The sequence below is a fragment of the Salminus brasiliensis genome, chromosome 3 (genome assembly GCF_030463535.1).
Source record: "Salminus brasiliensis chromosome 3, fSalBra1.hap2, whole genome shotgun sequence".
NCBI lineage: Eukaryota > Metazoa > Chordata > Actinopteri > Characiformes > Bryconidae > Salminus > Salminus brasiliensis.
The window spans coordinates 9,992,293-10,005,889 of NC_132880.1; the positions used below are offsets into that span (position 1 = coordinate 9,992,293).

The 13,597-nt window shown below is 43.2% G+C and overlaps 1 protein-coding gene across 1 annotated transcript in view; it reads left to right on the forward strand.

The window, feature by feature from the left end:
* Positions 1-13,191, forward strand: part of foxo6b (forkhead box O6 b) — a 40,730-nt gene extending 27,539 nt beyond the window's left edge. Inside the window, exon 2 of the mRNA XM_072674635.1 lies at positions 10,586-13,191. Within this exon, the coding sequence (XP_072530736.1) occupies positions 10,586-12,253 (1,668 nt within the window). The 3' untranslated portion in view covers positions 12,254-13,191. The remainder of the gene's footprint in view (positions 1-10,585) is intronic.
* The last annotated feature ends 406 nt before the right edge of the window (positions 13,192-13,597 follow it).

Genomic DNA, 13,597 nt, shown 5'->3' on the forward strand with positions numbered 1-13,597 from the left:
CACCATTATTAGCCTTACTTCTATTTTCTTCAAAAGTTAAAGCTGTGGAGTTCTGCTAGTGGACTGGAAAAGTAGTCTTTCCCTGGACGTCCCTGCATGGACATATTTGATTGACCTTGAAGCCCAGATCAGTGGGTTAAATGAAGAACAAAAGTCTGAATTCATAATTCACTTTTTCATATAATTCATAGAACACTTTTTTTCTTTTCCTTTTTTTAAACATTTACCCAAATTTTCCTCACCAATTTAAGGTATGCAATTACCCAACCCACTTATTAGTACTCACCCACTAACACATGCGATGCTTCCGGAACTAGGAGGGTGAGAACTGACTCATGCCTCCTCCGACACATTCGCAAAAAGCCACCACCTCTTTTTGAACTACCACCATCATTGGGCAACCAACAAACTTGGAGGAAAGTGCCAGGTACCCAGCTCTGATGCATCGGGTAGCAGACACCTATGCAGACCAGCATCACACTAAAAGTGATGTGGGTGGAGAGAGAGAGCCATCTACTCACCTGGAGAGAGCAAAGCCAGGTGTGCTCTCTCAAGTTCCGACTGCTGATTCCAGGTAGGGATTCGAACCAGCGACCTTTGGGTCATAGCAGCAGAATGAGTAGTAGCATGACAGTAGTACATTAGCGACACTGTTTTCTCAGTCCTTTTTTGAGTACATGGCAGACAGGTGTAGTGTGTATTTAGGAAAACAGCGCCACCGGTGGTCGGGAGCTGTAGTGTAAATCATAAAGTGTGTACGAAATGTCTTCATGCAAATGTTTGTGCGAATTCTGTGGGGTGGACTTTTAGTTGTATATCTATGAATTTTATGAGATCTTGTTGCAGCTGTTTGATCTCACAGGTCAGAGTCACTTAGACACAAAACTCTTTTCAGAAAAAAAAATAAAAGAATACTTTTTTTTACCTACATTTACCTACAATACATTTTACCTTGTATTGGTTGTACCAGGCATTCAACTTTGAACTATTGATCTACTTATCTGTGATTTAATGATGGAAGCATAAGCTTGCTGCTCTACCAAAATATGACATTCTGTTCTGAGAGCATGACAACAAACCTTGTGGTCTATGATTTCACAGCATAGCCATAGCATAGTCTTACATATCTCAAACTTCCCTGTTAACTAACCTATATATCACACTACTAGCTAACCAATTCCATTCGTTAATATGAATTTGGTTGGTTAGGAAATCTGTAGCATAACCTAAACATAACCTTCTGTGTTGGGTAGTACTTTACTATATGGGTTTTTCATAACAACTGAAATAAACCTACATAAAACACCTTAAAAGGCTTATTCTGACAAGTGTCAGATGTTGTAACGGTTGCTAGTTTAGTCCGTTTTGATGTCACTTCATCCCACATGAGATCCATGTAGGTACATGTGAGTTGTTATAAGAGGCTTATATAGGTGTTGTGTCTTCTGAACGCTGCCCTTCAATAAAGTATTATCGGTTTTAAAGTCTTCACATGGGCAGATCTAGTTGACAAGAAACCCTGATGGTGAATAGGATGTCTAATTGTTGCCAGGCGGTCAATAACATTGACTAAGAAATTGAATGAGAGATTCATACACCTGTGTATGGTATAAACTTTCTTTAAGCTTCATCATGTCCTCTACCTCTAGAGCTAACCTCTTTTAATCCACAGCAATTTAAAGCCTCCATTTGTCGAATGTAAAAGTATGTAAGAGCCACATTTAGAAGCCCTGATTCTTTGATTCTCCAGTAATAGCTCTGTGCTGATCATTATGACCATCATTGCTTTCCGCTTACCTCCTGCCTGGCCAGCATATGATCCCCCCCAATCCCCAATGCTTTACGGTGGTTCCAGGGGTGACACCCAGGCGAGGAACGGCCAGATTTAACCAGGATTAGCCCCAGATTTTCTGGGATTACCCTGGCTGGAGTGGGATTAAGCATGATTGCCAGATTTTTCTGGATAGATGGGTGCGTGTGGTCATATGAGGGTGTGTGTACGTGCTTTCTTAGGATAAATTGGGGAATGTGAGCGCTGTGGAGGCAAATACATGTGCCCCCAGCAAAATTGCCAGTGTTGGTTTAGTACCTACAGTATGTTCATTTAAGTCCAGCTGGACCCAGATGAACTCTGTAGGAGTTAATTCAACCCTGGGGATTTTTTCTGCACACGTGTTTAAGGGAGAGAGAGAAAGAGAGAGAGAGGGTGGGGACGGCACAGCCAATCAACCACTGACTCTTAAAGATGCCACAGAATGCATTTATTCATTAGTGCAAGTTTTTCTTTAATGTATAAAAAGTAAGCATGTGACTGGTTGCTGCAAAAATGCCTAGATGCAGTTTAACAAGCTTATTTACAACCCTGTTATTGTCTCTCAGAATGAAAAACACTGATTTTCCTTTTATGGTGAGGTCTTAGAAACTAAGATACACTTTGCTTTTATTGGCTGGTTTATGGCAGCATAACGAGCTAACGAAAGTAGCATATTATAGTATACAGATTTAACACGGTAACAAAAACACTTGTCTTTTTTTGGTAATTATTCCCAAGTCTTTTGAGATAGTGTTGTGTCTTCTCAATGCGATGTGTGATTAGAAAGCTCAAGGGACTGCAGCCGGTTCAGCTTTTAGCATTGCCCTTTTTTCCTCATCTTTGGCTTTCTGGATTCTTACCATTGAAACAGATTAGGTAGTCCAGTTAGTTTTCGAGAGAGCAGACGTTTGAGAGAAGAAACAGTAAAAGCTTGTTGACTAGCATTAGCTTTTAGCCTACCACAGATCCGTGTTTACTTTTCAGGTTTTTGCTATGAGTCCCCCTTCTGTGGACACTGGCACATAAAAAAAGCAGTGGTCACAAGGCCTAGTATGTATAGCGACATAACTAGCAGAGTCTGGAGGTGATGTGCTGCTCTGCAGTATCAACAACATGATATTCTTTAGAAGCTGTCATCACATTTTACTGCATCTGAGAATTTCCCCACTGTAGGACTAATAAAGGATTATCTTATCTTCGCCAGCTTTGACTAGTGGGCTGTGTGTGCATACATTTTGGGGGTGTAAAGTCAAGACTGTTATGAAACCCAATGAGGACACAACAGTGTTTGAGGTTCACAACATGTCACTTCCATAAACCAAACTTTCAATTTTCAGCTATGCAAGCTGACATATATATATAAAAAACGAAATAACAATCAGAGGTGAAGTTTTTCACCTATATGTGGGCTACCAAATTACTTCATTGATTTTATCCATCTTTGCATGAGGTTATTTGCTGTATGCAACTAAATTTGTTATATTAGTGATTGATCATGCTGCATTATAGCTAACATTAGCTTTTTAATGTTAGCTAACTGCTGACCTTGGACTGATTCAATGATGTGAGGTACTGTCTGGTAATTCGTTGTTTCCATTTAGTGCATAATGTTAGAGCTCTATTTGGGATAATAAAACCTACAGGCTGAAGCGAGCAAAGTGCGTTGTGTATAGTTTAAAAATATAGTTCTTAGCTCTTGAGTTGAGACATAGGGATAACAAGAAGATCCTGTGCTTTTTAAGAGCACAGCCGCACAGTCAAATATTCTACCCATCACTCTCCTGCAGCATTAGAGGGTGGAGACAAGGGCACCGAGTCGAGCTTGGTGATGTCTAAGCATAGATTTCCGGCTTGTCTGGGTTCAAGTTTAATCACATCTGAGGAACACGGCGAGGTTTCGAGGTTTCGAACAACAAGCTCATTTGTCGACTCATGTTGTGGGGGATTTCGCGGGCGTTCCGCTGGCTTGACGCTGATGGTGCCACACGCTCTGGCAGGCTAGTGGTAGTCGCGGAGAGAGTCATACGGCTTATACTTGACTTGCTAATCACCAGTCCTCAGAGACAGCTCCTGCGGCGCTGTGACTGCTGATGATTGAAGCTCCCTTGTGAGTTGGTGTGAGTCGTCTGACAGTCAGAGATGAAAGCTTGTTTGGAGTTACCTGCAGCATCAAACACCGTCTGCCTCTTTTTTTTCAATCCTCCTAACCCACCTCTTTTCCCACTCCCCCCTTCCCCCCCACCCCCTTACCGTTTAACGCAGTCGTCATGGTTACTCTCCGCGGCAACCATAGCTGTCAGGGCGCTGCTTTCGAATTGTCTGACGTTGGGAGGTTCTTTTTTTTTTCCTAGAGCCCTCGCTCTCGATGCCACCGCTCCATTTGGCTTTGATTAAGTCGGCCCCTTGCCTGCCGTGGCTGCACAACATCGGGCTATTACACCAGCATGGGGGCTTGTGTCATTTGGCGGAGCCGCTGGCAGAGAATAGGAGCTCCTTGGAGGGGGGCCAGAGAACATAAATACACCTCGCTTATCCAATTTCTGCCCGCTTTGAAAAGGAGCGGAGTCAAAGTGGCACGTTTTTTTTTTGCACCCCGTCGGATCAGGCTGGAGAATCAGTCCTTCAGAACTCCCGGGAGAGATGGAGGTGGGGGGCCTGTTGAAGAGCGGCACGCTCACGGAGACCAGCTCGGCTTCAGGCTGATCTCTAGCTCAGCTCTCCATCTCGTCAAGATAATTGCCTCACCTGAGTGCCTGATATCCATTCACTAATATCAGCCATAATGGTTTTCCCGAATCACTGTGCAAAACAAGAGCCTGCTTTCTCCAAAGAGGTGCCATGGGGAGGTAGAGATTATAGGTGGACCGGCAGACGTGCTTGTACCGCAAGAGTGACTGACACAGATGCGTGTTCTGTTTTTCTTTCTGCGTGATTTTGTTTCCCCATAGGAGTATAGGTGAATAAAAAATATGCATGAGCATTGTTGGGAGTGTGAACGGGAGTGATAAACAGATGGGGGGAGAAAGAGATGAATGAGTGCGAGAGTGAGATGATTGAGAGCAGGGTGTGAAGCGCTAAATTACTGAGTTACTCAGTTCTCAGTGCTTGAGATGCATCTCAATCTACTCAGCTTTGTTCACCAACGTGCCAAACCTAACACCTTCTTGTGTGCATCTTACTGTAAAACCTGCACTTTCAAACAGGCCTGGGACCAGTGTGAATCAGGTTGGGGGAACGTTGGAGAAGATATCTTATTTTGGAAATACTGATAAATGAGTAAGGCCTCAAACTGTTTGGTCAACCAATGTGTACTTTTTCAGGAGATATATTTGAGGAAATAAGATAAAAGATAATACACTTGCATAAGAAAAGAGAAAGTAAAAACAAAAAAAAGCTAGATGAAATTGGGACTCATAACAACCATGCCAGTCACAAACATTTCTATTACAAACATGGTTCTTCATTGGACCTAAAGTGGTTCTTTTATGGCATCGCTCAAAAAGCCATTTGTAGCCCCTTTATTTTTTATGAGTGTATGTGTGATCGCAAATGTCCGCAACACCAGACTAGTACCACGCTAGTACCAGACTAGCCCCCTACAAAATCTGTGTAATTTCTAAATGAGCCCATGTGTGAACAGAGCAGGTAATTTGGAGCAGAATTCACAGTGGGGCATGATGTACCTCTACACATGCTACACAGGCGCCGCCTCTTACCTAAACCACATGGAACATTTTCTGTAGTGAGAGTGTGTCTGATACAGAAGATCTTTAGTAATATGCTAGATGTGTGAAAGGGCAACTCCAAACCTGATTCTCCAGACATTGTTTTCATATGTTCATATGTGAAAACGGCTCAGGTCTGAAAGAATGTGGAGCTGATCAAGAAGCTCTTCCTTAGAAAAGGACCACCCCAGAGTCTAGATCTCAACATCATTGAATGTGTTTGGGATTAGTTGGATGGAAAGCAGCATAAAACGTCTTCCAAGAATTTTGGCAGATTTTTGCAGAAAATCTGAAAACGAGTCTCCGGGGAAAAAATTAGAAGGTGTAACATAAGTAAAGGGTGGAAATATTGAATATTAGAGCGTTTAATATTATATTTAATTGCTCAGGCCTCTGTGTCATTTTCTGTTAAATATATGTTTCCTGATATTTCCTCATACTGAAAAAACAGCTTGTACTTAATTGCTGTTTTGACTGAAAATTGCATAAATGAAGGTGGTCTCTGACTTCTGCACTAGATATATATTCCATCCACTCAAACAAGTCAAATATACATTTGTATTCACAGCTACATTGCTTGCTTCAAGGCCTATTTCTACAAGGTGACCCAGGACTAAAATACATTTTCAGTCAGCTCATGGGGGTTGCGATTTGACTATATACCACAAATCACACGCATGATTTCCTCAGTGATTAAAATGCTCATTATGCAATAATATCAGTCTAGATTTTGTAGGATGCCTTAATGACATTGGAAAATGCCTATCACTCGTTTACAGAAACTGCCTATAGCCAGTCTAAAAAAAACCTCTTCATATTATTCTGATTTTGATTAACCCAATTGTGCAACATTTTGATTAGAGTCTAATTACTGCCATTAAACATTTTTGTGATTTCTATTTTTATTGAAGCCATAAACAATCAACATCATTTTTGTTAATAATACAGATTAACAATTACATTATGACCAAGTTATCATCTGTTATCATCTAAAAATGTACTCTTCAAAATAAAGATGCTTCTTTAGGTGATGGCAATTAAAAAGAACCACTTTTGGTTCTGTAAAGAACTATGTATGTAGAACTATCTGGGTGAAGGTTTAGAAGCTATAAATAACCTAGGCTGTAACTTATACATTGGTAAAGTTTCCATGAAATGAAGGTTCTTAAATCCTTCAAGAATTATATGGACCCAAAGTGTTTTTTTGTAATGGCATCGCTTAAAGAACACCTTTTATTTGAAAAGCGTAAAATAAAAAAAACACTATGCCTAAATCCGTAATTAGAGAATTTGTCATTTATGCAAATTAAAATAATAGCAATTCATCATAGTACCACAGTACTACACTACAATAATCTGAAACTGTAAACTTGTTCATTTGGTTGGTGAGTCTAGTGCTCTGCTCTGATTGGCTGGCTTACATTACACATAATTCAAAAAGCAGTCTGAATTGAAACACAGTCTAGCGGAACTAGACTGCTGGAGCCTGAATGGGGGATATGTAGATGTAGATGTTCTGAGCTGTGTCCGAAGGGGCGCCATATTCACTGTGTAGTGCACTACTTTGTAGTGCCCCCCCGAAAAGTTTTCAGTGCACTATAGCAATCCCGCAATATACTGCTATAAGTAGTGTACAAACAATATACATTAACTCTGGACATGAAGTACCCATTGTTCATTGCGATGTTTGAAGATTCTTTTCTGAGGAAGACTCAGATCACACAACAGCGAGCACACACACATAATGAGGTGGCCAAAATGGCTCACTACCTTGTGGAATTGCGTTTCCTATAAAAGGGGATGTAGGGGATAGTAAATAGGGCACTGTTTCCAATACAGTTTTTTTTTCCAGATTTTTTTCCCATCACAAAAACAGCTTAGCTTCCATATTTGGACTATACGCACTAACAATATGAAGACATGGTAGTCCTGCATGATATAGAGCCTTTAAGGAATATCCTGTCTGTAGCAACTTTAACAAACCCTACGAATTTAGTTCCACTGACATGGTTTCAGTTCTCCTAATGTGATTTTTAGCATTCAGGGCACACAGGGCAGCCACAAGTTTTGCAGGATAGAAGCGGTATTAGCGGAGTAATGGTGATATCTACTTCAGCAGCGTCATTAACTTAATATAATTATTATAATTCAGTGAGATTAATATGCCCTTATGGGAGACTGTGCCAAAGAAATAGATCTGGTGCAAATCTGGTCATTGGTTATGTGTGCGATGAACAGAGAGTGAGAAAGGTGAAGATTAGTTGAACTCCCTGAATAGTGTGCAAAACATGATCTTACAATGGCAAGAGCAACAGGATGAAACACATTGGAGGATTTGGCCCCGTAACACATGCACACACCCATTCAGCGAGTCTTAGCTGGCTGGAATGTATGTCAGATGAAGCCTCACTGTCACTATATCCAACCGTTTGGGCGTACGGTGTGTAGTAAATGTCGTAGTGATTATATGGCTACATGTTGGGAATACGCTAAGCCTTTACGGTATGTCCGATAAGAGAAAGTGCTGTGGGCTCTACTACACATGCTGTGTAGTACCAGCATGAGGCAATGGATTTATGACGAATTGCTTTCCATTATTAAATTATCCAAATGTAACCACTTTTATCAATTATTCAGTTCTCCAAAATCGCCATTTATTTCTGTGCTAGAACTGAAGAGCAACATTTGTCCTTCTGATCAAAATATGCTTTTTCTTGGCATTGAAAGCAGACCCCCTCCCCTCCTTTTCTGTTTTCTTTGTTCTGGTGTTCTTCCAGCATATTTAGTGTGCCAGAATCACGCCTTCTCTCTCTCTCTCTCTCTCTCTCTCTCTCTCTCTCTCTCTCTCTCTCTCACTCTCTTCCCTCACTGGCTTCCCTTACTATTCGAAGGCCTGCAATCGATAGGGGCGTCTGCGATCATGTTGCCACGTGTGATTCATTTGGGTAACCTTGGCGACGGTTTGATGTGCGGACTGTGGCGTGTGTGTGAGTGTGTGTGTGTGTATGTGTGCACAGCTCGGTTGGCTGTGGTGTGAGTCAGAGAGAGCGTGCAGTGTGGAGGAGCACGACTGCCTGCTGTATCGATCTGCCTGAGCAGCACTCTCTGCATCACACAGCTTCTCAGTGCCTGCCAGGCTTTGCCAGAGCAGGCATTCGTTGGGAATAATAATCCATAGCCAAATTATTTTTTTTCCATATTTCGTACTTTTGCAGAGATGTGCTGAGTAACATTTTTTTAACATTGCTCTTGCAAATATGCGAAATGGGTGTATATTCAATGATGATGTCCGGTGCTTATGCCTGGGGAAATAGTTTTGTTAAATATAAAGAACTGCAGGTTTCAGGTATGAGCTGTCCTAAGGAAAGCCTCGGGCAATATGACAGTATTGTATTGAAATCTTGATCAATTTTCTCATCGCGGATTCACATCATGGATATCGTCAGTGCTTAAAGAACACTCATTCCAGAGAGTGTAGTTAGTGCTTTTTAATTAGATGAAATGCAGCAGATGTTGAATCTAAATCATTGTTCAATATAAATATACCCTATATACATTATTGCATTATATGGAGGATCATTAAACCTTTCCAATCTTCTTTTATTTCCAAATCTCATTTTAAAAGGTTACTCTTAAACCACACATACATTGAAATGTTCTTTAGTGCAGGAGCCTCAAAGCCCAGACAATTTTTGGTGAAAAGGACAAAAAAGGACCCTATTGAGAACTACTACTATTAATCAACAAGATTATTCCTAGTGCTGGGTGCTGTGCCGGTTCATTCATTATACTGGTTAAAATTCACCCTGTGGTCTTGGCTTCGACAATATCATAATACCGTTATGAAATTTAGACATAACACTAACATTCAGCTAGCAACAGTTGGTGCACACACGCAATTACTTCCCAAAGTAAGTCTGATTTAAAATAAACCCACTCCCAATTTAGTTATAGATTACGGTCAGTAGAGGCGAGCTCTTAACCAGGTCGGTGAGACACTTTAGCCACAGCTAAACATAAACAGAGCTTTTCTGAACAACTCGTTCTCTGCTAATGGCTTTGAGAACTTCTAATTTAGGCAATCAGCAATGGTTCTACCTAGTTTTGAGTGCTATGATGGCTCATGCAGGTTAAAATTCTTCCTACGGTCTGTGGTTCTTACAAACCATAATACAGTTGTGCAACAAAAAAGAGCGGAATTTAGGGCTGCGTAATGGAAATGCATTACAAACACTGTTTTTGCAATTGTGTAGTTCTATTCTTCTGTTTTGCACAAAAGTTTCGATGTACACAGTTGTTAAAGTTGTGTATTAGTCATGAAATAAGTCACTGTTAACCTATAAAGACAGGCTTACTTTTTTCTACTGGGATTGGGGCTGATCCCAATCCAGTTCTGGGTCTTTGTTTGAACCACAGTGTTCAAACAAAGTTTAGAGTGCTATCTGGTGTCCTCAAGGTGCATTAATGGACATTATTGTCCAGCCGGCAGTAAGGACGTTCTCAGAAGGTAAATAAAAGAGTCTGCAGTGTGGATCTATTTTACAATGAAACATGAAAACAGAACCTAATATTGTGGAAATGCTCTGTTTTACCAGTGGGAAAATTGCGCACCACCAAACAGTGTGTTTAGAAGCATGTGGAGGCAAATGCCAATGCTATTACACACACTATAGAAACCCAAATTATAGCACATTCACCACACTATAAAGCAGTTATTTTATAACTTTCAATTTTATTTTTTATAACACTATAAATAAACAGACATTGGCTCAGTATCGGCCAGTACTCCTTTGTATCTACAAACCTATATAAGATTGCAGTCATGCAAAAAAAAAAATACCATGATATACTGCAAAGCCGGCAAAATCGTGATAATTAAAATACCGTGATACTTAATTACAGGCAAAATGTCAGCTGGAGTTTCATTCTAAAGTCTCATTACATCTAATTGTTCCTGATCAGACATTTACATTGTAATGCACATATTGGATTGTTTTTTAACACTCTGCTTTTGTCTTCTCCCCTACCCCCGTTATTGTCTCCACAGAACTCCATTCGCCACAACCTGTCCCTGCACACCAGGTTCATCCGTGTGCAGAATGAGGGAACAGGCAAGAGTTCCTGGTGGATGCTGAATCCAGAAGGTGGGAAGATGGGCAAGGGCCCTCGCCGGCGAGCCGCCTCCATGGACAATGGCACCAAGTATCTAAAGAGCCGAGGTCGGATCAGTCGCAAGCGAGCCACAGGAATGGGTAGAGGACTTGGAGCAGGGCCTGGGATACAGGGATCCCCAGAACATGGAAGCCCAGCTGGGAAGGGGGGCATGGGGGTAGGGAGCGAGTTTGACACCTGGACAGACCTGCACTCTAGAACCAGCTCTTCTGCATCCACACTAAGTGGCTGCCTGTCACCTATCATGGCTGAAGCAGAGCCAGATGAGCCAGAAGAAGGAGGACTGTCATGTTCAACTTCCCCTCATCTCTATCCGAGCCCCTCCAGTACCAGATCTCCAGCCCTGGGCACTGGGGGACATTGTCCGTCTGTAGAGCTCCCTCATTTGGCTGACCTCACTGGATCCATCAGCTTAGAAGAGGGCTTTTCTCAGCCTCCACAACTCAAATGCAACGGGTATCATTACGGCCCAGGACCCAAAGTGGAGACCTCCTACTGTGGGACTGTCTATGGTCAGCCTTCAATGGGCATGCTAAGGCACCATGCCCCTATGCAGACCATCCAGGAAAACAAGCCAACCAGCTTTCAGCATTCCCTAAGGGCCTACTCAGAAAACAATGCTCTGGAGAGCCTGTTAGCTGGTGGACCACAGTACTGTGGGAAGGACATGGTGGTGGGGCAAGGAGGGACGTCCCACTCACTAATGTCACAGTCCAACAGTGCCGTACACTCTCATGGCCACAATCAGAATCGCGGTCATAATCACAGCCAGAATCCCAATCCCAATCAAAGCCTTCACAGTGACCATGGGGGGAACCATGAGCAGAACTCGAGCCTCCATCACAACCACAATTCCAGCAAGCATCACCCAAGTCTTGACTACAACCATGGAGCCAAACACCACCCTGGACATGACTATGGCCAACCTCATGAGCACAACCATAAGCTTGACCCCAGCCCGAATGCCAACCACATGCACAGCCATATGCAGCACAGTGGCTCTAGACAGTCATCCCTCTCTCCCAGGGTCAACAGCGACATGCTGCAACCCTACAACCACAAATCCTCCAATCTTTATGGCCCTCGCGCCCACCTCCCATCCACTTCCCTTCCCCCTAATCCTGCCAGCGTCATGGATGTGCCCCAGGACCCCTGCCACCTGGCTTCCGCACCCCAACCCCGCCACCAAACCTACCCAGGCGCTCAGCACCACCAGGGCTTGACGGAACCCTGGCAAGGGTACTACCAACACCCGTCCCAGAATTCGAATTATCACAGTGGCCACCAGCCTGGCCACCACCAACCGCCTCCGAACCGACTCCAGCAGTCAGAGATGGAGATGGAAGTCCATCAGAGCAGTCTGGACTGTGATGTAGAGTCGATTCTTCTCAACGACTTCATGGGCTCTACAGAGGGAATGGACTACAACTACGACGGTTCACTTTCGCAGGGTGTCAGCATGGGGATAGGCTTGGGAATGGGTATGGGGGTGTTTGCAGGACCTCCACAGTCACATAACAGCCAGAGTTGGGTGCCTGGGTAAAGTTGGTGCGGGGAAGCAGACACACAGACGCTAACAAGTAAACTTCACCCATAGAGCCTTGTGAGGGGGTGCTGATCAGGTCAGGACTGATATGACTGTGATTTCCTTTCGCTCCGAGAGCCAAACGTCGTTTTACGGACGTACAGTTGATGGTGTCAGTGCAGTCATTTTGGAAGTAGACCCCTTACCCACCACCCTGCCCCTTCTTAAATCTTCCTCTTTCCTCTCTCCCTCTCTTTGTGTTTCTCTGCTGTGGATTAGTGTAATGATGTCCCTTCAAATCCAGTGATGTCCTCTTGCGCTCTCTCTCTTCCTCTCTGTCCTTCAGTTTGTTCTCTATCCATCACCGTCATCTCCTGGTCAAAAGCTCTCAAGCACTTTACATCCATCTCCATTCATTCATTCAGATGCAGTAACGGACACCCTGCGACCTGGGGGAATCACATTGTCCGCTGGCCTGGGTTTAATGTATGCAAACAACTCTGTTATCCTTCCAAAACAACAACATAAAAAATACAGTTGGTGTCGTTTTTTTATTTTTATTATTTCTATCTCAAATACAGGATGGAGAAGTGAATATCCATGCTGTCAGGCAGTGACGTGTTCATGTTGGTGCGACTGGTTGCGCTTGTCAAAGGGTGAATGTGCGTGTGACTGCTGTATCAGTGTGGTATCGTTTTCGCTTGGGGGTCAGTGTACATTCCTCTACCCGTAGAGATCCATTGGATGTCCCTTTATTGTGGGCCAGGACAGTCATCCATCAGACTCACTCTATTGATATTCAGCATATCCTGTTTAATCTCCAAAGTAATGCACCAGCTATGCATCACTACTGCAAATCGAATGTGGCACAAAGGGCGCACATTTTTTTCCCTTTACCCAGACATGCCGCTTTAATGTGTTTTGGCTAAAGTGATGATTAAAGTCACTTTGCAGTAAATGGGGGGGGGGGGGGGGGGTGAAAAGCAGGAGCAGGGAGGACAAGAGAGGGAGAGAGAGAGAGAGAGAGAGAGAGAGAGAGAGAGACAGGAGAAATGCAAATATCCCCACTGTGGCCCTTTCTCCCCATTTTGTGGATTTATGTAACTTTCCCGTTAATGAGATAAGAAACGATCTGAGGCTAGCTCGCTTCCCGGGCGAGGCTTGCTCGCTTGCTCATTCTCTCCCGCGCGCCCCCGGCCGCCCGCACTGTGTCAGGTCAGACCTCCCTCGGACTGCAGCGCTAAGAGCTAGTAGGCTTAGCTCTCCGCTGCGGCTACATTAGCATATTGCATTAGCGTTTGACTATGCAGCGTTACTTTAGATAATCAATGCTGATTTATCAATCCCGAAGCCTCGTTAGCC